The sequence below is a fragment of the Anomaloglossus baeobatrachus genome, chromosome 8 (genome assembly GCF_048569485.1).
Source record: "Anomaloglossus baeobatrachus isolate aAnoBae1 chromosome 8, aAnoBae1.hap1, whole genome shotgun sequence".
In the NCBI taxonomy this organism is placed as follows: domain Eukaryota; kingdom Metazoa; phylum Chordata; class Amphibia; order Anura; family Aromobatidae; genus Anomaloglossus; species Anomaloglossus baeobatrachus.
The window spans coordinates 78428649-78453146 of NC_134360.1; the positions used below are offsets into that span (position 1 = coordinate 78428649).

The 24498-nt window shown below is 43.7% G+C and overlaps 1 protein-coding gene across 1 annotated transcript in view; it reads right to left on the reverse strand.

Moving 5' to 3' along the window:
• Positions 1-1047: 1047 nt before the first annotated feature.
• BAIAP2L2 (BAR/IMD domain containing adaptor protein 2 like 2) overlaps positions 1048-24498 on the reverse strand; it is a 125155-nt gene continuing 101704 nt past the window's right edge. The window contains exons 9-14 of the mRNA XM_075320865.1: positions 16762-16873; positions 16443-16674; positions 9203-9259; positions 8607-8766; positions 4089-4135; positions 1048-1521 (exon numbers count right to left, since the gene is read on the reverse strand). Of these exons, the coding sequence (XP_075176980.1) occupies positions 1446-1521; positions 4089-4135; positions 8607-8766; positions 9203-9259; positions 16443-16674; positions 16762-16873 (684 nt within the window). The 3' untranslated portion in view covers positions 1048-1445. The remainder of the gene's footprint in view (positions 1522-4088; positions 4136-8606; positions 8767-9202; positions 9260-16442; positions 16675-16761; positions 16874-24498) is intronic.

A 24498-nucleotide genomic window follows, 5' to 3' on the forward strand; every position in this document is an offset into this window, starting at 1 on the left:
ACACGCATTACACACTCTCTGCTAGCCTGGAAACAATTTAAAAAAAGCATCGCACTTGCATTGCACACTGACCTAACGTGAACTAAAATCAGCCGAGTTTTTTTCATGCAAGTCGGACCGATCAGAAGAGACTTGTTTGGGCTAAAGAACACAAGTAATGGACATTAGACCAGTGGAAGTCTGTGCTTTGGTCTGATGAGTCCAAATTTGAGATCTTATAGCAAAAGCTATAAGATTTAAAAAAAATCTCATACACGTTTTTTTATTTCCTGATCGAATAAGAAAACTGCAACGTGAAAATTCTTTGTGTTTTTGCAGTGTTTTTTTACCCATAGAAAATAAGGAGAAAGTGTGAAAAATGTAACTAGGAATAGAGTTACTGCAGACTTGTCATTAAAGATCAGACAGCCCCTTTAAATACATATATTTTTTGCTTAAAATTGGGGCTAGATGAACGTTTGTCATCGTTTGAATTCTAGCCTCATGTTGCACTGCATGAGTTAACTGGGAATCTGTCAGTGAGCTCATTGTACCAGAGATTCTAACTCTTATGCATCTTTTTTTGCTGTTTTGGGTTTGTTTTGCTCCCCTCAGCTGATTTATGACCCAAGGCCACATCAAAGTTAATTGTGCAGTAAAACAAAGAGCCTGTAAGGCAAAACGGTGCAAATTTTTTAAGGAAACCCAATTGAAAAAAATGTTGTTTAGCCCTAAATAGAGACATGTAAGAAAGAGAAAAGAAAAAAAAAAAAGAGTTGGACAATTTGATATGAAAATATCTTGCTCTATACCCAAAACTGAAATATTCTTAAAGTCCACTAGATGGCAGTGTAACAGAATGTTTAGGTTCTAATTTCTCACCTATTTGGCCGTCTCTTTTTCCGTAGGCCTGTACAGTGGGTAGCGGAATATTTCCCCATATATTGTACACAGTGTGACCCCTTTATGTTCTCACATTAATAAGCAGAAGTAGGGATTTATGTAAAGAAGAAGAATAGAAAGAATTCTGAGTATTAAGCAAAACAGGGATCTCACACAATTTTGTAATATATTGATCTTTATTTACATCCATCAGTATTTTTCCATAATCACGTCTTATTAATATATATATTTACAAGGTATTTAAGTGCAAGTCACCAAATCTATTTTATTTCTGCAAACACCACAAAATGGTCATTTTCACAGAAGCAACAAGGAGATGACATCATCCACAATAAATCCAACATGAAGATCTGATGGGAGATATTTACAATCGCTGGAACATCAATGTACAAAACGTGCAATAGTTTCCAACCCATGGGTGCAAACTGGCTGTAGGTCTATATTTAATGACACCAGTTTGGCCATTCTTGATTATAAGGTGCTTCATTTATTGTTGAACCCTCTGGACTCCAGAAAACGGTGGCATGATTCAGAAATATAACTTATCGTCTCCTGATCTTGTCTCACCGTATAAGAGGAGCAGAACGATCATTGGTCACGGTGGGACGAAGCTTTACCGTTGCAAATGGATTTGTTCCCCTAGTAGAAAGGAAAAGAAAATGAAAATGGTCGCATTGTCTAACGCAATGCAGGATTATTATATTATAGATATATGCTCTTATCTCCCAGAGACAACGTTGGGTGTTAAGTCTGCAAAATTATTATTTTTATATTAAAAAGTACAGAAAATACCCAGTGTATGTGTTCAGTATCACTTATCATCTGAACTTTTCTCCTTAGTTCTAAATAGATTATGAGCTTCAGGACTTCTCCAGTGCTGCACCTCTTCTGTTTCCTGCGTGACCCTACTACCAAGGACAGCTCTCTTATAGTCCTACTACCCAGAGACCGCTGTTAGATAGCCCTACTACCCAGGGACAGCTCTCTTATAGCCTTACTACCAGGGACAGCTCTCGGATAGCCCCACTACCCTAGCCCTACTACCCAGGGATAGCAGTCGTATAGCCATACTACCCAGGGAGAGCTGTCGTATAGCCCTACTACCCAGGGACAGCTGTCGTATAGCCCTACTACCCAGGGAGAACTGTCGTATAGCCCTACTACCCAGGAAGAGCTGTTGTATAGCCCTACTACCCAGAGAGAGCTATCGTATAGCCCTACTACCCAGGGACAGCAGTCGTATAGCCCTACTACCCAGGGACAGAAGTCTTATAGCCCTACTACCCAGGGACAGCAGTCGTATAGCCCTACTACCCAGGGACAGCTGTCGTATAGCCATACTACCCAGGGACAGCAGTCGTATAGCCTTACTACCCAGGGACAGCAGTCGTATAGCCATACTACCCAGGGACAGCAGTCGTATAGCCTTACTACCCAGGGACAGCAGTCGTATAGCCCTACTACCCAGGGACAGCAGTCGTATAGCCATACTACCCAGGGACAGCAGTCGTATAGCCATACTACCCAGGGACAGCTGCCGTATAGCCCTACTATCCAGGGACAGCTGTCGTATAACCCTACTACCCAGGGACAGCTGTCGTATAGCCCTACTACCCAGGGACAGCTGTCGTAAAGCCCTACTACCCAGGGACAGCTGTCGTATAGCCCTACTACTCAGGGAGAGCTGTCGTATAGCCCTACTATCCAGGGACAGCTGTCGTATAGCCCTACTATCCAGAGACAGCTGTCGTATAACCCTACTACCCAGGGACAGCTGTCGTATAGCACTACTACCCAGGGACAGCTGTCCTATAGCCCTACTACCCAGGGACAGCTGTCGTATAGCCCTACTACCCAGGGACAGCTGTTGTATAGCCCTACTACCCAGGGACAGCTGTCGCATAGCCCTACTACCCAGGGACAGCTGTCGTATAGCCCTCCTACCCAGGAACAGCTGTCGTATAGCCCTACTACCCAGGAACAGCTGGCGTATAGCTCCAGTACCCAGGAACATTTCATTTATAGCTCTACTACCCAGAGACAGCTGTCGTATAGTCCTACTACCCAGGAATAGCTGTCGTATAGCTCTACTACCCAGGAACAGCTGGCATATAGCTCTACTACCCAGGGACAGCTGTTGTATAGCCCTACTACCCAGGATCAGCTGTCGTATAGCCCTACTATCCAAGGACAGCTCTCATATAACCCTACTACCCAGGAACAGCTGCGGTACAGCCCTATTACTGAGAGACAGTTCTCATACATCCCTACTACCCATGCACAGCTTATAGCCCCTAGCCAATTTGTGCATTGCAATTCATGCTCTATCATATTACATGGAGATCTGCATGAGCCCTTACAATTACTAGCCACCCTTTGAAGGCAACCATATATTGCTGATGGTGGCCTAGGTGAAAAAAAATTTATACCACTGCCTTAGAAGATCCGACAGAGGTCCATAGCCAGAAGGACTAGTCCACCAACAGCCAAGGGAGGTCTTTCCTAGCACTGCTTCAGGTGATTGGTGATTGTCTGATCAATTACTTGCAGCGACACTAGGAGAAGTCAGTTCAGGGTTGCACCAGACTATTTTCGCATCCGGCTATGGTCCCCAGTCAGTTCTTCTAACTATATTTTTTCTGAAATGCTGGAGGGTTTCATAGTAAAACAAACATGGCTGCAATCATGCAGCCAGACTCTGATTCATGCTCCCCGTGCTTTGCACCACTGATTAGCTGAGGCGGACAGTGCAAGGAGCACCAAATTAACCAGACCATAATAGTGGCATCCATTTTTTACAGATACATTGCCATTCTGTAGCATAGAACTCAGTAAATGATTGTTGAGTAATAGCTGCTGAGAAAAAATATCAACTTGCTTACAGATGCAAGGCGAGGAAAACAAAAATTGCGCACTCGTATGACATACGGAATACCAAACGGATTTCTCTCCTTCCACTTTTCTGGATGAGAATGAGACTTATTTTCTATGCGCCAGTGTGAGCGTGTTTTGCTAATCACAGCAATGGTAGAACAGTAGTTTAGTTGATAGCATTTTTGCTGTGCAGTAATAAGGCTCGGGGTCAATAACAACTAAGAGGAAAATCTGCATGCTAAGTATATAGTTTTCCATTTTACTTTCCAGACAAACATATATTGAATTAAACTTCCTATTATATCAAGGTACTTTCTTTTAGCAGGACTTACTTAGGAAACAGATTTCCACGAACCCCATCTTCTCCAGACCTCTGCGACTAAAAAAAGCGAACAATTAATAACACACAGACAAATACATAACAAATACATGCAGATGTACGATACTGTGTAAAAGGTTTAGACACGTGTGGAAAAACTGATAGAAAGTAACAATGCTTTAAAAAAATCAAAACAATTAATACTTCGATTTTATATTCAATTAACCAAAATGCAAAGCGTTTGAAGAGAAGAGAAATCTATATTGCGTCAATATTTGTTGTGACCACTCATTGCCTTCAAAACAGAATAAATTCTTCTAGGTATAAGAGGATGGACATTGTGCACCATCATCGCCATCTGCTGGGGAACCAGAGTCACCAGGAACCAATCTCTAAGGAGGTGTGTTTCCTCAAGGGACGAGAAGACGCTGAGTCAGGTGAACACTGTGTCACAGTTAGTAAATATAAAAGCAGCGGGAAGACAGAGTTGCCGCCAAGATCATCAGGACAATGGACGTATGCGCAGCTGAGCAGAACTGTATAGTCTGCAAGGGAATTATCTGGATGCGCACTGAGAGCAGAAGAACCAGAAGCCTGCAAACCACTGCCAGAGGAAACCAAAAGCTGTATACCACTGCAGAGGAACATGAAGACTGAATATTGTTTCCATAGGAATCCAAAGACTGCAAACTACTGCCAGAGGAACCCAAAGACCGCACTGCCAGAGGAACCCAAAAACCACATAGCACTGCCAGAGGAACCCGCATATCGAATATTGTCACCAGAGGAACCCAAAGACCACATTCTATCGCCAGAGGAATCTAAGGACCGCATACCACTGCCAGATGAACTCAAAGACCGCACACCACTGTCAAAGGAACTCAAAGGCCACATAGCACTGCCAGAGAAACCCAAAGCCTGCAAACCACTGCCAGAGGAACCCAAATACCGAATACTCCTGTCAGAGGAACCCAAAGACTGCATACCACTGTCAGAGGAACCCAAAGACCGCATACTACTGTCAGATGAACCCATAGACTGCTAACCACTGCCAAAGGAACCCAAAGATCGCATACCACTGTCAGAGGAACCCAAAGACCGCATACCACTGTCAGAGGAAGCCAATGACTGCATAGCACTGCCAGAGGAACCCAAAGACCACATACCACTGTCAGAGGAACACAAAGACCGCATAGCACTGCCAGAGGAACTCAAATATCGAATATTGTCACCAGAGAATCCCAAACGCCACATTCTATTGCCAGAGGAATACAAGGACCGCATTCCACTGCCACATGAACCTAAGGACCACATACCATCGCCAGAGGAAATCGAAGACTGAATATAATCGTTAGAGGAACCCGAAGACCAAAAATGTTCGCCAGAGGAAGCCGAAAACCGAATATGTTTGCCAGAGTAACCTGAAGCGGTATCAGCACCGTCTCTCCCATGATCATGTACCAGTGTGACATCACGTGATCCCTGTGGCCAAATTAGTGTCCACTTGACTGTACCTTCAGACATATCACATGCATCCAGAGAAAGTGAGAGAGCAGGCATGCTCACTTCCTCTGCATAATAGTGATTTGTCAAAGGCGAGGATAGAGAAGCGGCTGTTGATTGGCCATAGCGATCGCATAATGTCACACTATTACGTGATCATTGGAAAGACAATGCCGGTGAGGTACCAGAAGTGAATATAAGTGTTATTATTTAAAAAAGGAGAAACATTGCGAAGAGATTGTCCAAGTAATGGACAACCCTTTTAATAAAAATGATCACTTCAATAGTTGAAAGCATTCTTACTTTGCAGCATTTTCTTTCCATCCATGCCTAAATTTTTTGCACTGTACTGTATGTGATGTAAATGCTAAAATGCAAAAAATGTAGCCACTGCAAAATGTTGTCTATATCCTGTTATTTAGACTTTTTAGCATGTAGCTTTCTAGGGAAAAAGAAGGTTCATGCAAAGATGGGAAGATAGAAAACATAAATGTTATAACTATGTGTCTACTGATGACAGAGCCCAATGTAACATGCTTGGGATTATGGAATAGTTAAAGGGGTTGTCAAATCCCAAAATCCATATAATACATTCAATTTAAATTAAATACCGTAACATACTTATGTAGGTCATTGGGCTCAGGTGCCCCAATCCTCTATTAGAAGAGCTAGTTTAGGGTCTAGTCGACCTTACTTCTGGCCCAGGGCTTCATACAGGATATTGGTTCCTGTTTTAGTACATGACCACAGCAGCGTGTAAAGAGGGCTGGCCGACTTCACATTTCAATAGCTAAGCCAGTCTTCTTCACTCACTGCTCTGGTCATGTGTTGACATAAGAACCACTGTCCGAAGAAATAGAAGGGAACCTGGCGAGACCAGGGACAAGACCTTTTTAATAGAGGGAATGGAGCACCCGGCATGAGTGAACCAGGGTCGGACATACCATGGGTGCAACCTATGCAGCCGCACAGGGGCCTAAAAGATAAGGGGATACCAGGTCCATCTCCAAAACAGATGAAATTGGGCGCTATGATGAGCTATTTGACTGCAATTGGCTCATATATTGATTTTGAACATGGACCCTGTTCTGTCTCTGTCCACGTCTGAATTGAACTATATTAGTAATTTATATATTACCCTTTTAAAGGGAATCTATCATCAGGTTTTTGCTGTGTAAGCTGAAGACAGCATGCTGCAAGGGTTAACTCAGAAAGTTCAGGAATGCCTGTCTTGTCAAGGTTTGATATGTTGTGAAAAAAAAATAAAAAATGTTGTGTATTTGCTACTTTTGTTTAAGCAGCAGGACTTCTCATTGCTCAGACTACAATGTCACTTGCACGGCAGTCGGGCTCACCCCCTCCTCTAATTGATACCTCACGGTATATGCACAATATCTATAGCGAACCTGGTATGGGCAGGGTCAGCTCTCTCAGCTCCGCTACATGGCTAAATCTAAAAATTTTAATTATGTCAGAATGGCTACACCCAGTAATCTAAGTGATACATTGTTGGATTCAGGATCTCTTTGCCTATATCACGCTGCTCTCAGATGAGGTAGCAAAAACCTGCTGACAGATTCCCTTTAATCACATTTATTTATTTTTTGGGGGCTGGAAAACACCTTTAACTATTGAATGCTCGTGTTTATATAGATGAATCTAAAGTATATCCCTCTACATTGTGGGTCCTTGAGAAATTTCAAGTGTCAGTAATGTAATTTGTGTATCCCTTCTGCGTAACACACACACACACACACACACACAAGCCACGCCCTGCAGTGAGTATCTTCCACACTGTAGCGTCCTATATACAGGATGTATATATCTATCCCCGCTTCTATCACAGTCTAAGGACCTCCTTGTAGGGTTGGTAACAAGTATCATACGTTTAACAGTCAGAGCTTTCATCCTGTATCCACCAGAAGTGTGGCTCAGGTGTCATAGATGTGAGGATGGAGCTAAAGGGACCCTGCTGGGAAGAGAGAGGAGTTTGAGAGTATGTGGTAGTATATATCCGAGAATATAAAATAGGGGAAAAGGATGAAAGATCATGGGGAGCTACTGACTGTACAAGTCTGTATAACCATGCAATGTTGCACTCTGCAGTCTGTTACTGGCTGAACCTTCTGTGGGTGGCAAAATCCAATTTTTATCAGAATACATATGCCTTTGTCTTAATGAGTTTGGCCACTACTTTAACAATGATGGCCTATCCTTAGGATAGGTCATCAATGTGTGATCATCTAGGGTCAGATACCCACACCAACGCCAATAAACTGCGGCCGATGCCGGCGGCAGCAAGAAATGCTCAGTTCCGGAGCTGCCCCATCTTCTGATAGCGGCACTGCACATCCGCCTTCCATTAAAATAAATAGGAGGCGGATGTGTAGTATCTGGCCGCTGCCGCTAGGAGAAGACAGAGCAGCTCCGGAACTAAGCTTTTCCTAATGCCACCGCCGGCACCGTTGAAGCTGATCATGGGGGTGCCGGGTGTCGGACCCTGGCCGATCAGACATTAATGACCTATCCTAAGATAGGCCATCGATATAAAAGTAGTGGACAACCTCTTTAAAGAGTAACTGTTTTATTTGTTATTCATGAAAATAAGCAACTTTGTAATATATCTTATCAGAGAAATCTGATTTTTTTTTTTTACGAGAATTGGAGCACAGGTGAGGAAAAGACGGGGAAATTAATTTCTCTATGTTCTCCATTGTCTGTGCCGGCGTATACCGGACTGCACTCAGATGACATGACAGTGCAGTCCGATTATTTCTATGTACCCATAAACCTGTATGGTTGCATGTCATCCGAATATTGGATGCACTTGCACCATGCTGCGATTTTTTTTCTCATGATGTTTTGGCATGAGAAAAAAAGCGCAAGTCGGCATTGGTCTCGTTAGTACTTGAGTGTATATGGGCCAATACATTACAAAGTATGGCTTGTGGATTGATACACTTCAGTCAATTGTATTCATTCAGTCTTCATCAGTGTGATTTTAGCCGGGAAGCATTGCTGCTCTTACTTTTACATTGTTGTTCATTGGAGGTAGTGGAGGAGCTGCATTGGAAGCTTTAGGGATAAACCTCTGATCTGCGGAGTTCTGCTTGTAGTCCGGCTGTGGGATGTTGTTCGTAGCCTCCAGGAGATCGCTGGCACTGTGTGCGCTACGTAGCATGGAGGGCCTGGATGGACAGATCAATACTGACATTACAGCATATCATGTATAGAAACCATGTGTACTGCAGCGTGATGATCAGGATTGCTCCATAGTTACATCATTAGTATGGATGAAAAAAAACAACACATGTCCATGAAGGCCAAATGAAGAGCGAGAGAGGATAAAGGGAAGTGGTTTAGGTGCAACCATTACTCTAATACAGTGTTTCTCAACTCCAGTCCTCAAGACCCACTAACAGATCATGTTTTCAGATTTTCCTCCATATTAGACAGGGAATAATGCCAACACCTGTTCAACATTAATGAAATCCTGAAAACCTGACTGAGGAAAACCTAAAAACATGATCTGTTTGGTGGGTCATGAGGACTGGAGTTGAGAAACACTGGTCTGACACATTACTGAAATCACCCATTCATTATAAACCATGACGTGTGTCTTGCCTGGAATTGAAATCAGCATCCATAGATTTTACATAGGCCTCAGGAAACCAGCCAGTCCTATGAAGACAAAAGGAAAGGACAATTACGGATGAGTTGCAATAAGGAAGGCGGGTCAGATCTGCTTGATTCAATGTTTATATCTGGCTGTGACCAGAGCTAATAACAGCTGATTCTTGATAGACCTCCACCGATCTGATACTATCCTAAGAATTAAACAGAAGGTAGAGGAAAGCTTGACACTCCTAATGAGTCATCACACATCCACGGAGTGCAACAAATAAAAGTCCACCAGATGGACTATAACATGAAGAAGAAGAAGAAAAATCGGCACATCCAAAATAAAATGTATTCTTGTATTCTAGTCCACATAGAATTTAAAAAAGTCCATCCAAAAAATGAAGACCCTGACGCGTTTCTGACGCAGGAGAGCGTCCTTAATCATAGGCTAACATTCTTAGCAAACTCTAGATATTTATGTGCACAGATTAACAAAATAATTAAGGAAAATTAGAAACACAGGTTTAAAACCACTCATTAAAAACAAAAAAGGGATTGGACAAAAAAAGAAGGGGGGAGAGATTGTGAGACACCGTAGTATATCATACAGTATCTTATACAAAATACTATCAACATAGCAATATCTCCACTAAATATGATGTGTAACATTCCATGATGAATTTCTCTATAATTACAAAAAAAAAAAAAATTAAATAAACAAATAAATAAAATATGTCCAAAATAGCTAAGCACATTGCAAACACCATCAGAACCAATTACATTCACTATATATAATATCAATCATATCTATAGTTCATACCTTATGGAAATATTTAGTGAAGATATTGCTATGTTGATAGTATTTTGTATAAGATACTGTATGATATACTTCGCTGTCTCACAATCCCTCCCCCCTTGTTTTTTGTCCAATCCCTTTTTTGTTTTTAATGAGTGGTTTTAAACCTGTTTTTCTAATTTTCCTTAATTATATTATTAATCTGCACACATAAATATCTAGTGTTTGCTAAGAACGTTAGCCTATGATTAAGGACGCTCTCCTGCGTCAGAAACGCATCAGGGTCTTCATTTTTTGGATGGACTTTTTTTTAATTCTATGTGCAAATAAAGCAAGAATACATTTTATTCTGGATGTGCCGATTTTTCTTCTTCTTCATATCCTAAGGATAATGCGGGCTTTACACGAGATGATATATTGTGCGATATGTCGTCGGGGTCACGGTTTTCGTGACACACATCCGGCATAGCGCACGACGTCGTCTCGTTTGACACCTCTTAGCAATGCACTATCGCTCACAAATCGTGAGTCGTGTACTCGTCATTAACTTTCATAATATCGTTTATTTTCATGGATGCAGATTGTTCATCGTTTCCGTGGCATCACACGTTGCTCCGTGTGACACCACGGGAACGATGAACACAGCGTACCTGTGTCCCACGGCACCCACCGGCTTAATGGAAGGAAGGAGGTGGGCGGGATGTTTACATCCCGCTCATCTCCGCCCCTCCGCTTCTATTGGCCGGCTGCCATGTGACGTCGCTGTGACGCCGAACGTCCCTCCCACTTCAGGAAGTGGACGTTCATCGCCCACAGCGAGGTCGTCCGGGAGGTAAGTGCATGTGACGGGGGTTAAATGAGTTTGTGCACCACGGGCAGCGATTTGCATGATAGATCGACTCATGTAAAGCAGGCTTTAGTCATCAATATGATGATTGGAAAACACCTTTAAAAGGAGATTTAACCTAACACTGGCCATACACTTAGCTATTGTCTTATTTGGTTATCCCTCTTGACATCAGCATGTGTCTTCAGTAGGAAGTGAGGAGTAAACCACTGGGGCAGCTCATCTCCCTGAGCACAGAAGGTTCAGGCAGATTAAATCCAAGTGTCCGATCCTTACCGCCTGTCTATTAGACTACGGTTGGCCAAACTTGCCAATATTGAAGGGTCTGGCAGGTCAGCCTATGGGTATGGGGACACCTGACCAATAATGTCGGGGAAAGTATGGATCCAGCATTTCTGATTTCAGCTTCCCAATCATTCAGTTCTTAAAAGATAAGCCGCTAACAGAGATACAGTCATGTGTTATTCACATGTTTATTACCTTTGTATGTATTGGAACAACACAAAACAAAACAGAGTTAAAAAGGAAAATTGGATATCATTTTATCAACTTAATATTTGGTTGTACACCCTTTGGATTAAATAACTGCTATCAATCGCTTCCCATAGCCATCAACGAGTTTCTTTTAAGATTTTCATTTTAAAATCAGCAATTTTAAGAATCTGAATCAGATTCAAGCATATCTTGACAAAATTTGATCCCAGTCTCTTCTACACCTTTCCCAGTGTTGGCACATACTGGTTAACTTACTTGAGTACATATAACGATTTTCTTCCACTCTACCCACAAGTGTTTGATTGGGTTGAGGTCTGGGGCTGTGGGGGCCAATTTAGCACCTCTAATTCATTGTCATTGAACCATTTCTTCGACCATCTCGATGTGTGCTTCAAAGTCATTATCCTCCTGGAACACTATGTTGTCCTTCTCATACCCATAGTACTCGAGTGTACAAAGTAATTGTTCTTGTAGGATACTCACATGTAGCTCAGCATTGAGACCACCATCGATTCTGGTCAAGTATCCAATTCCTTTGACTGTGAAATAACTCATATCATCAGACTTCTTCCATGGAACTTAACAGTTCCTTCAATTTCTTAGTCAGCCCCTTTTTCTGTTGTTTCTTCCAGACTCATTTGCACCCATCAGAGCCTAGTCTATTGACTTTTGTCTCATCCCTTCAAATCACCAGTTTCCAATCTTCTACTGTCCACTTTTCATACTTTTTTGCAAACTTGAGCCAACACTTCTTGAAGTTGAGGCTTATTCACTTTTTTTGTGCCACCATTTCAGACTTGTGTAACCTGCATCGCACGGTACTTGCACGGACATCTGTTATTTCACTATTATGAAGCATACAAGCCACCACCACTGTCATGTTTCTCGAGGAAGAACTGATAGGCCTTGTGATGAGCAGACTTGTTGATTCCGATATTTTGCCTGGACATCCATCTCTTGGCTTTTGAGAGGACAGACTTTATTTAATATTCTTTCAACTGTCTTGGCCCTCACATGATGCAGTTTAACAATATTCTTGGCCGAGAGAACACCATCAATGAGCTGGATGATGCGGTTTCTCTTTTATTGGGAAATCTTCTTCATGGCTGCTTCTTGATTTGAACCAGTGACTTTTTCAGTTTGGAATCAATTTAATAACACACTGAGCTATTAGGGAATGTGAGAACAGGTTGTAATTTGTCATTTTTCCACCACCAGGCGCAAAACAGTAACAATGCAGTGACATGACAAGAATCTGCATAACTAATCATATGCTAAATAGTTGTAAGTCAAATTTATGTATGAGATAACAAAAGTGATTGTCTATAAAATAAAGGTCATCTCACACTCAATGGTGTAGTGGAGGGTGAGATATGGAGCTTTAAAGCCAAAAAGTCAAAACATTGTTACCCTTTTGCTCGTCAGTGTACATAAACTATGGATTAAGATATGATATGTGGTTGTTGTTTATTTTAAATAGAATAGGTCACCAGGTTTTTTCTACCAAATCTGAGAGGAATATAGAATCAATGGATAAAGATGGCAAACAAAGGTCTAACAAATGCTTATAAACTTTATTAGATGACAGATAGTTGTCTGGAAATATCAGGGCGTCTCAAAGACTGTACAAAACCAGGAAAAGACACTGAAAAAATATATAACATTATTCATATCCCATGTGCATATGCAGCAAGACAATTGTTTTCTGCCTATGCAGAATGTACACAAAAAGCTACCAATTAGTGTTGGAGGCGAGGTTATACAGAGCTCAGCATTCATAGAACTGGTAGAACTGCAGTAGGGAAGTGGTCCCAGACTGCAAATTTCTAGGTTTTTGCTTCAGGTTGTTATTACTCTCTCCCTTGTTTTTTTTCCCTTAATAAAAGGGCTATAGAATAATGAGGTGGTCCGTGGGGGAAAGGGCGTAAGATTGCAGAGCCATGGTCCGAGTTATGGGGGTTTTGTGGTTTATATGCCTCCCCCTTTATTGGTTTATTCTGTGCCCCTTGCCTTCTCCCCTAAGTGGTTTTTATAGGATGGTTGCGCCTGGCCTTTTATATGGCTGGGATGCATGTTCCCGCTTCCTCTTAACCAGCATCCGCTGACCGAGCTTCCCGCCCTCCCTCTATTGAAAACTTTTGTAATATGTTCTCTTTTATCTAGAGTGCAAGTCACAGCTGGGGGTCCAAGAAAAAGATGGAGAGTACAGACCCGGGGGCTGACTTGTCCTACTGGAGATGGGCGTGCCTACTGTGCCGGAGACAGTGTTTTACTGTTTTTACTGTTTTAAAGTAGAGTTTGAGCTTTCATGGAGATGAAAGTAAAATAAAGCTGTGTATGTCCCCATCCAACAAGAATATGGTCTCCTGTTGTGTTTTCTTTGGGGTCACGTAAAGGAGGCTAGCTCATGGTTTAGGGTTATGGGCATATCTGCAGTCTGCCTCTAGGACATCATGCTGCTCTGAGATGGGGTAGCAAAAACCTGGTGACTTATTTCTCTCTTTAATGTTAGCTTGAGAAAAGCCATTTGTGGATGGAATTTAACATGTCACGTTTAAAAATTTTCAATTAAGATGCAATAAAGAAAGTTTTGGAAATACCCAATGCCTGTTTTCTGTTCCTGAGTTAAGCGACCGTTTAGAGAGTCAGTAACAAGAAACATGGAGTTACAAGAGTGCAGCAGGATCCTAAATTTTACCTGATAAAAAAAGCTGTCAGCGGTTTGTGTATGGCCAGCTTTAAAAAAGGGTAAGTCTCAGCCAGAGTCAAAGTGAATAATATACTGTCCCCCAGCTTTGATATACAGAATGGTACGAGGCAGGACTGCCAATTGTCCCCCCCCTTCTAGTCATCCTTACACTGGAAACCCTTTTACAAAAAATGAGACAATCCCCCAAAATCAAAGGACTGAAGACTGGCACAATTGAACATAAATGCGCTGCTTCTGCAGATGAGATTCTATTCTTTTTGGTAAACCCAAATGACTCTATACAAGAATTGCTATCAGAACTGCGTCTCTTTAACACAATTTCTAACTTTAAAATAAATTTCTCTAAGTCCAATATAATGTATATCCTATTATAATCTGAAAACAAAGAAAAGCTGTCTACTCTCTCTCCCTTTAAAGAATGTTCCTCCATCACCTATTTAGGTACAAAGCTCAGTAATTCTTCCAATCACCTTTACAAACTCAACTTTATGCCTTTACTAAAGGCAGTAGAATCTTCCCTGATGTCATGGAAAGACGCCCCGATTTCCTGGTTTGGTAGAATTAATCTGATAAAAATGATAATTCTACCCAAAGCTCTTTACCTTTTACAAACCCTCCCAACAATTTTTTAAAAAAATGAATGCTATAATATCAAAGTTTGTATGGGCAGGGAAAAGTCATAGGATTAAACACAAAATTCTAGTAAATCTGAGACATAGAGGAGGTCTTGACCTTCCAGATTTCGAAAAATATAGGACAGCAGCACATATAGCAAGAGTGGTTGAGCTTCAGTCCCACACATCAACAAAACTTTGGATGATACTTGAATTGAGCGATTTACATAGAGGATTTCTACATTACTTGTGGCCTACTTCCTTTAACAAATTCAAATACAAAAGTATCACAAATCCTTATACCATAACAACTCTCAAACTTTGGCATAAAACAAATAAAAAATGAATCTGATACCAAGGATCTGCAAAGCCACCCCTATTCTTCACCTAATCCCCAATACCTACAGATCACTCAAGAAAAAACTGAGCCACCTGGATCAATATAAAACCATGCCAATACAGTCATTAATAGACAAAAAGGACTCACTGAATAAAGGTAAATTTAATGCACTTATTTCCACACTAAAGCTGGAGAAAGTAGATATTCAGATCCTACAAGATACAATAAATCTACACCTTCCAGATATCTCTTCCTCAACTGCGGACCCACCATTACTCAAACTCTTTCTAAACACAACAAAGAATGAAAAAATAATATCCAAAATACATAAAAACTTATCCCAAGATGTTGATGTTCCAGACTTTTTGAACAAATGGGAAACAGAATTAAATACAAAATTCCTCCAAGAAGAAATCCAAATAATTCTAGGGAACATTCACTCCCTCACTACTTCGGTGAGGTATCAAGAATTAAACTACAAAATAGTCTCAAGATGGTATAAAACTCCAATTATATTAAATAAAATAAACAGCTCAATTTCCCCACTCTGCTGGAGATGTGGATCTGAACTAGGTACCCTGTCACATATCCTGGTGAAATGCTCAAAAATCCAAAATTACTGGGAAAAAATTAGAGACCATATTAAAAAGGTGACCAATACGGAAATACCCTTATCCTCCGAATTCATTCTCCTCAACTTAGATCCCTCAAAGTCACTCCTTAGGAAAAATTCTCTGTTACCACAAATAGTTAATGCTGCTAAAATAGTCATAACAAGACATTGGAAGAGTGAAGAGCCACCTTCATTTAAAGAATGGATCAGAGAGACAGTCCAGACAGGTACACTTGAAAAAATCAGACTGCCAAAAACCAAACATGGAAAAGATTTAACTGACTGTGAGGTTTGGCTAAATGCATCGTTATCATACTAAGAAGTTAGTTGAAAATTTGCATCTGATCAGCATGCAATGAGAAGTCTCATTTCGATAAAAAAAAACCAAAAACTTAGCAGGTTTTATTTTTTTTCTTCTTTGTCTTTTCTCCTGTTGCTCCCCCTTTTTTATCTTACTGTCTCATGTATTATACCCCTATATTCTTCCTCATAATTCTCCCCCCATCCCCTTCCACCTTCTTCTTACATCCCCTTTTCTTTATTCCTGAAACCACCTGACAGTGTTATAAGTTGTTAATATACTTAATTTTTTTTTTCTGAATCCACATTGTCATAATTTGTAAGAAAGTGTCATGATGGTTCCCTACCCATCTATGTTGTATTCTAAAATGTTAAATAAAGAATTTAAAAAAAAAGGGTAAGTGTCTGATTCTTAGGAAGCCCACCGCTGTAACCCCCACCAAGAAGTACCACATTCCAAGTTTATGAACCTGACAGCCAAGTGCTCTACTCGGCTATATTGACGCATGTTGCCTAAACCTGACTTACGTGGAGAGAGCATCCAGTTTTCCATACAGCCAACCATTACGTGCTTCTGATACCAGTAAAGTGATCACACTGCCTTTTGAAAACTGCAACATGGTAGGGTTTCCTCCTGGTTTATGGTCTACAATGGCCTGGACCTTCCTATTTCCACCATTTGACGCTGCTGCAGCTGCAACTGCAGCTACTGCTACCTCGCCAAAGGAATTAGAACGAGAGCGAGAGCTGCCTAACGTTCCTGGAAGAAAAGGAATAAAAAAACAAAAATGTTTTAATATGTTCAGGAATAAGAGAATAAGGACAGACATGAAAATATTTGACTTACCATTAGATGGTGTCCTACGCAAGCCTCGTGTAGTATGCTCAACAGGAGCTCTTGTATTATTCTGTTCTTGTCGATGGACCATGGATACAACATCAACTACAGATCTTGGTGTCTGAATCATAAATAAAAATAAACATATTTGGATAGTACATACAAAAGTAAATGCATACAGTCATGGCAGAAAGTTTTGGCACCCTTGAAATTGTTCCAGAAATGAAGTATTGTCTCCAAGAAAATTATTGCAGTTACGTATGTTTCGTTATATACTTTTATTTCCCTTGTGTGTATTGAAACAACACAAGAAAACCTGGGGAAAAAAGGCAAATTGGTCATAATTTCACACATTTAGCATAGTTCACATAGTTTCTCATACAGCCAGATCAGATCTCATACTTTGCACTGACGAGGGGCAATCTATCCGAAATATCATGTGTGCAAATTGAGGTTCTGATCTGGCAAACATCCTAAGTCATATGACAAGTCTCGTTAAATTTTGACAATTAGGACTTCTTCCAATAGATGGCGCTAGTTTGTTTACTTCCTCCCTGAAGAGACAATTCGCATATTTCCCAGAGGAGCATTGGAGCCGGGTTTATGCTCAATGCACATGATCAGAAGTCATTCCACTTCTGGTCATGCTCACTAGACCTCTTTGAAGCTGGGATGCATACACCCAGCTTCATACTGCGCATGGCCGGAAGACTTCTGATCATGCGTACTGACCCTAAACCTGGTGTCTGAGAGGTGGTGACAATGGACACAGGTACGCGCCTCATTGCCATTGACACTGGGCAATGGGAATTGAATGGCATATTAGTATGCCCCTGTGAGCATGCTAACATGCTGAGAGGGCGGACTAGTCGGGGGAAATAATACCTTTCAACTTGTCCATTTGTTCATTAGCATATCATAAAGGATCTTTAGAAATACTTTTTCTAAAGATCCCTTTATCTATCCTACTAGATACAGGGACAGTTAGGCAGGGATTATCAATATACACCCAGAACTGCTTGTTGTTCTGGGTGCATATTGCACCTGACAGGTTCCCTTTCACTTTTAGATACAATTCACAAGGTTACTAACTTAAAGCCTATTAAATGGAATCTGTCACCAGATTTCACAACACAATCTGCATACATTATTAAATGAGTATTTTGAAGTGACATTTTCATGTTCTCTCTTGAGCACTCACAACTCAGTAGTCTCCTCACTTCCTGGTTTCTGGCGGGGAAGACTCTCCTCTTTAAGTGACAGTTCTGGTGAGTAGCAGAGCTGTAGTATTAGTAGAACTATAAAGCTCAGCGCATGTTCTACTGTAACACATTCTACTATCAGTGGTTTGTTCAGTGTCTACACAGTTGCCACTGCATTTACAAAGAGATGACAGGGCAATTGAACAAACACACAGCTCAGAAAAGTGAGAGTTGTGATGGTAGGTGCTGGGCATAAAGATTCTACAGGATTAATAAGAGTGACTCATCGGAAGTGTGAGGAAGGTGAGCAGCTAATTGCTATATAGAACTGAATGGGCTGGAGAGTGATGACTTCCATGTTAGGCGCTAACTATTCTCCTGAAAAGTAACGATTGCACACACTCCTCTATGGTATGGGCAGTCACTAGTGGCTGAGATCCATGGATACCAATTGCAAACTTGCTTGTTTTCATGTTAACTAGTTAAGTAAAACAATTAACTTACATGAGAAAAATCCTTTAACCCCTTCACCACCCAGTCTATTTTCACCAGCCTTACAAGGCCAAATTTTACCATTCTGACCAGTGTCACTTTATGAGATAATGACTCTAGAACACTTCAACTGATCCCGATTACTCTGAGATTGTGTTTTCATTACACATTTTACTTTATGTTAGTGCTAATTTTGTATGATAATTTATGCGTTTATTTATGGGAAAAAAATTGGAAATTTGGCGAAATTTTTGAAGATTTCACAATTTTCAAACGTTTAAATTTTATGCCATTAAACCACAGAATTATGGCACACAAAATAGTTAATATATAACATCTACCACATGTCTACTTTACATTAGTGCAATTTTTGAAATGTATTTTGGATTGAATAAATTGCCGATGCCATGTCACAGTTGAGTCGCTGACATGCCAAAATGGCAGAAACCCCCACGAGTGACCTTATTTTAGAAACTGCACCTCTTAAGGTTATCATCTAGGGGAGTAGTGAGCATTTTTAACCCTCAAGCGACTCACAGAATTGATTAACATTGGGCTGGGTAAATGAAAAATTACCATTTTTTTCCAATAAAATGTTGCTTTGGCCCCAAGCTTTGAATTTTCAAAAGGAGAAATAGGAGAAAATGAATAGTACAATTTGTTAAGCAATTTGACCTGACTATGGAAATACCCCATATGTGGTCAAAAACTACTTTCGAGGCTCAGTGCAAAGCTCAGAAGGGAAGAAGCGCCATATTGTAGTGCAGATTTTGCAGTTATGGTTTGTGGGTGCATGTCACATTGACAAAGTCACTAAGGAGCCAGAGCAGCCACCCCCCCCTCCACAAGTGACCCCATTTTACAAATTACACATCTCAATGAATTTATCAGTGATCATATTGACAACAGAAGTGTGTCACAGAATTTTATACCATTGGGTATGAATAATGATGGGCGAGCAAGCTCGTCACTGCTCCTTACTCGATCAAGCATCGGGGTGCTCCGTCGCAACTAAAAACCCGAGTATAATGTAAGTCAGAGGGAAACTCGAGCATTTCAAACTCATATGCTCGAGGCTCAAATCAAGTAACAAGCTGTGGCGAGCACACTTACTCATCACTAGTATAATTACATTTTTATCAGAAAAATTTTGTTTTATCACCAGATTTTAGATTTTCACATGGGAAAAATTATCAAAATTTGTCACACTATTTCTGCTCAAAGTGGCAATAGCCTGAATGTGGCTGTACAGTATGGCTTAGCGACACGTCAAGACTAGGGAGGGAAGGCGTGTTATTGGATTAATGGAGAACAAATTTTTGTAAAATAGTTTACGGACTCCGTATACAGAGCAGAATCCCCCCTCAAGTGACCCGAATATGGAAATTACACCCCTCTGGGAATCAATCTACAAGTGTAGTAACAATTTGGACTCCATAGATGTTTTCCAGAAACAAACACGCAATTGAAGTTGCTGAGTAAAAATTGCAAATCTGCCATTGTAGTGCCCAGTTCATTGTAATGCCCAGTACATTGTGCCCAGGTCGTGCATCTGGAGACACAAACTCATAAATTAAGCGTGCTCTTATTGCTGCAGTACTGAAACATGTGGTCACTAGTTGTGGTTTAGGTATACTGTGGTGCTCAGAAAGGGAGGGGGACATTTGGATTTGGGAGCTCAGAATTCAATGCATTTCTTTTGGGGAGGAAAGGAGCCATTTAGCTTTTCCAGAGCTTTTGTGTTTTTTATGTTTTTCTGCTTTTACACACTAACATTTTTATAAAAAAAAAGAATTGTTTTTGCATTGTTGTATTCGGACAGCTATAGCTTTTTAATTTTTCAGCTGATGGAGATGAGTGGCAGCTTGTTTTTTGCAGGAGATGATTTTTTTTTTCCCCTTTATCTTCATATATTTATATTTAGTCCCTGTCTGGGACTTTAACTTTTATTAGTCTAAGCAATGGTGTAATGTGAAGCCCCACAGGTGTTGTGTCGGTGCATTACCTTCAGGGACTCCACTCGGCTGGATCCTGTCACAGGTAGGAAATCTTCTATTTGTCGTGACGCCACTCTCAGAATTGCGGTCAGTGGGGACCGCCACTGCAGATTAAGGGATGCCTGGGGCTGATGGTGGGTGCAGTAGGGTGTAGTAGCCTCCTGAGAGTGAGGCAAGCCCCAGGGCCCTGTGTAGGCGGGTAGAACCACAAGGCGCAGAATAACCCCACACAAGCAGGATGTCTTTCAGGGGTTTTACTCACAGTTGATGGCAGGGTGAGTAACCCGGGCGTAGCTGGGATGAACCAGGCTGGAACCAGGTATCCTTCAGGCTGACTTATGATGGTGACTACCGACTCGCCTTCCTTAGCCCTTAGTGGTTTGGGGTAACCCCGACTTTTAGTCCCTATGGGGGTCACCCAGGGAAGTTGCTGAAGCCTCTCTCCCCTTCGTTTGCCATTTGCTTGTCGCCTGGACCAGATCACTCCAGCTGCTTGCCTCCTGTGAACTATGGGCCCTAACTGTGGCTACGTGGCTGCGGCTTTTGTGGTGTTGTGGTGTGGGCTTTGAGGGCCCCACACCGGCAGGTTTAGCAAGGAAAGGTGGATCTATCCCCGCTCCGGGATCTGCCGCCCGTTTGGGCCTGGTACTCCCTAGCAGTCTCCTTACTTCCCACGCCGTGCTCTCTCTTTAGCTGGAGATGGGTTTCGGGTAGCACTCCTAGGTGACCGTTCTCCCCCGTCGGTAGCCACTGCGCGGGCGCTGTCAGACTGCAACAGCCCAGGGGTAGGGGTCTGCTCCACTCGGAGCTCCCTGGACTCTGCCCTAAACCGGCTCACTGCTCCTCCTCTCCTGTTCTTGCCTACGCCACCTAGCAACCAGGCTCTCTTACCACACCCCTTGAGTGGAGATGGAGGCTTTTGGCCCCCTCCACTATTCCAGTGGAGGTGAAGGCTTTGCCCCCTCCTGGGATCCCCAGGGGTCCTCCCAAAGGTACATGTGTGAGACCTGATCACTATGCGCCTGTGTAGTCACACCTCGGTCAGCCTTCTGGATTACCTGTATTGTACTGTCCCCAGCATGGGTGCAGTACTCAGTGGTGCCTGACCAGGTCAGGGGCGCCACATTCCCCCTTAGTTATCACCAGCACGTCCTCGGGCTGCAAGACAACATTTTAAAATGCATAAAACATTAAAACATGTAAAACATTTTTAAAACCACCAGGTACCATACATCACCACCCTCCACCCACAAGTCCGTTAACCCACCCAAACCCTTTCACGTTGGCCGCGCCTTCAGCCACTTCTGGCAGGATGTAGAGGCGGCTTTCATGGGCTGGTGGTTTCAGGGTATACCTGGCCTGGTGGATCCGCGCCTTCAGCCTCTTCTGGCAGGATGTAGAGGCGGCCTCCACAGTTGGTGCTGACCAGGTACCCTCTTTGTGGTGGAGAGCCAGGCCCCATAAACAGGCATGCTCTCTGGTTGCAGGTAAGCCAAGGCCCCATAACGGACGTGCTCCCTGGTTGCAGGCGAGCCAGGCCCCTAAACAGGCTGGCCCTGGTGGTGGTACCCTCTGGTGTAACTATTTACACTGCGAGAGTTTGTGGCTATAGCCAGTTCATAGCCTTAAGGTTCATTTCTCACATTAGTTTATGTGGGCACATTGCTTAAACTTATAAACGTTGCAAAAAAAAAAAAACTTCAAACTGGTCAAAACAGTAACTTGTTGTACTTCTTTCTTTACTTTCCTCTACTCCTCCATACCAGGGCTTGGGCCTGTAGGGCTGCGGCACCTGTTGGTTTCTCGATCTTTTTCATCATCCGTGGTGGTCTCATCAGTGGGTTCTTTGTCTGTTTCTTTTTCTTTAGGACATGGTGTAACATCTAGTGCATACCAGCCTCTTTCTCCTTGATGCATTGTAAACTCCACTGAGTCTCCCATCCGTAGGTTTCTTCCAGGATGTCCTCTGGGCAAATGGGCTCTAACGTCTCTTCTGTTGACAAAAATGCCTTCTTTCATACCAGGTGCTACGATGAAGCCGTATCCTGATTTTAGGCTAAAATCTTCCACTACTCCTCGACAAAGGGGTCCTCTGACCTGGGCTTTGGCTCTTCTCAGGAACCGTTTCTCCTCTAGGTCTCTGGCCGTTATTTCATCTCTCTGCTCTGGGGACTGCGGTGCAGGGAAAGACTGGGTTCTGTTACGGCGCCGTGTCTTGCGGACTGGATTCTGCGAGGTACAGCTTACAAGCTCCCAGGTGAGGCTTTTGGGCAGATCTTCTTCAGCAGACGGTGTTAGGTCTTCCTCATCCCAGCGGGAGTATGGCAACATCTCCGGCTCTGGGTATGGATCCACTGCTGGTGGCTCCTGAGTCAGCTCCTCAGCTTCCTGGCCTCCCCTCCCCCTTAGTTCTTCTGAGCACTCCTTTGGTGGCAGTGCTGGGGATGGACTTTCATCAGCAGGCCCAGGCGGGGGACTCTTTGGCGTGGTTGCTGCAGGGGTTGCCGGAATCCTCTTGGGGGTATGCGGAGGTAGCATGTACCGGTCCACGATCTCCTGTGGGAACTTGGCCTCCAGGTCAGCCTTCAGCTGCCAGTATGCGGGGTCCTCACCTACCAGTGACGTCCTAGCAGGGACTTCTTTAGACTGGGGAGCGGTGTCTGCTCTGGCCTTGCAGGCCGGGGTAAACAATGGTACGTCTGTCTTGTCTTGGCGGGCCGCGCCTGGCATGGCGGCGGCCTGGTCTTGGCGGGCCGCGCCCTGTATGGCGGCGGCCTGGATCAGCGTCGCTGTTGCAGCTGGCGGCTTAGCGGGCATCGCTACTATGGCCGGTTCTTGGCGGGCCGGGCAGGGCATCGCTGCGGCGGCCTGGATCGGCGTCGCTGTCGCGGCCTGGATTGGCGTCGCAGCTGCGATGGGATCTTTGCAGGCTGGGCTGGGCGTCGCTGCAGCGATCTGGGCTTGGCGGGCCGCACCTGGCGTGGCTGCGGCCTGGTTCAGCACCTCACTTGCGGCGCGGACGAGCGTTGCTGCTGCGGTGGGGTCTCGGCGGGCCGGGCCTAGCATGGCGGCGGCCTGGGTCAGCGTCACACCTGCGGCGCGGATGAGGGTCGCGGTGGCAGCCGGATCTTTGCGGGCCGGACTGGGCATCGCTGCGGGGACCGGCTCTCGGTGGGCCGAGCAGGGCATCGCTGCGGCGGCCTGGGCTTGACGGGCTGCACCTGGCGTGGCTGCGGCCTGCTTCAGCGTCGCCGCGCCGGACGCCTCTTCAGGGACCGCGGGCATGGCAGCAGGGATCGGGGCACTCGCGCTGGCAGGGGCAACACTGGACTCACCCATCGTTGGCAGCATCGGGGTCTGAGTCGTCACCGTCCGGTCTGGCACTCGGCGCGCGGCTCTCTCTTCATAGGCCTGAACCGCCGCGGTCATTCCCAGGAACTCCGCACGTCCCTCTCTGATCTGCCTTCCGATCCTGGCTTCCAGTTGTTCGCAGAACTCGGCAAGCTCCCGACACCACCAGGCAGCGGAGCCTGGCTCTGGGTCTCTGCATTCAGACGCCATTTTCTCTAACAACAAGCTGCTGGCTTCTTTTCCGTTCCGCCGTCTCTGGACGCTTCCGCTCTCTTCACAAGCGAGGTCAGAACTCTGCAGGGGATCTCTGGGTAGCCACACCTCTTCGTGGGCGGTAACTTCTCCCAGCGCGGGCTGCTGTTGTTTTTCAGCGCGCTTTTCATGGTGGCAATATGGCGGCGCTTCCAATTTTCCAAGCGGACCGCCCAGGCACATGGTCACCTGTCTGGACAGGTCTAGTCCTTATCCTGTTCGTGACGCCAGATGTGAAGCCCCACAGGTGTTGTGTCGGTGCATTACCTTCAGGGACTCCACTCGGCTGGATCCTGTCACAGGTAGGAAATCTTCTATTTTTCGTGACGCCACTCTCAGAATTGCGGTCAGTGGGGACCGCCACTGCAGATTAAGGGATGCCTGGGGCTGATGGTGGGTGCAGTAGGGTGTAGTAGCCTCCTGAGAGTGAGGCAAGCCCCAGGGCCCTGTGT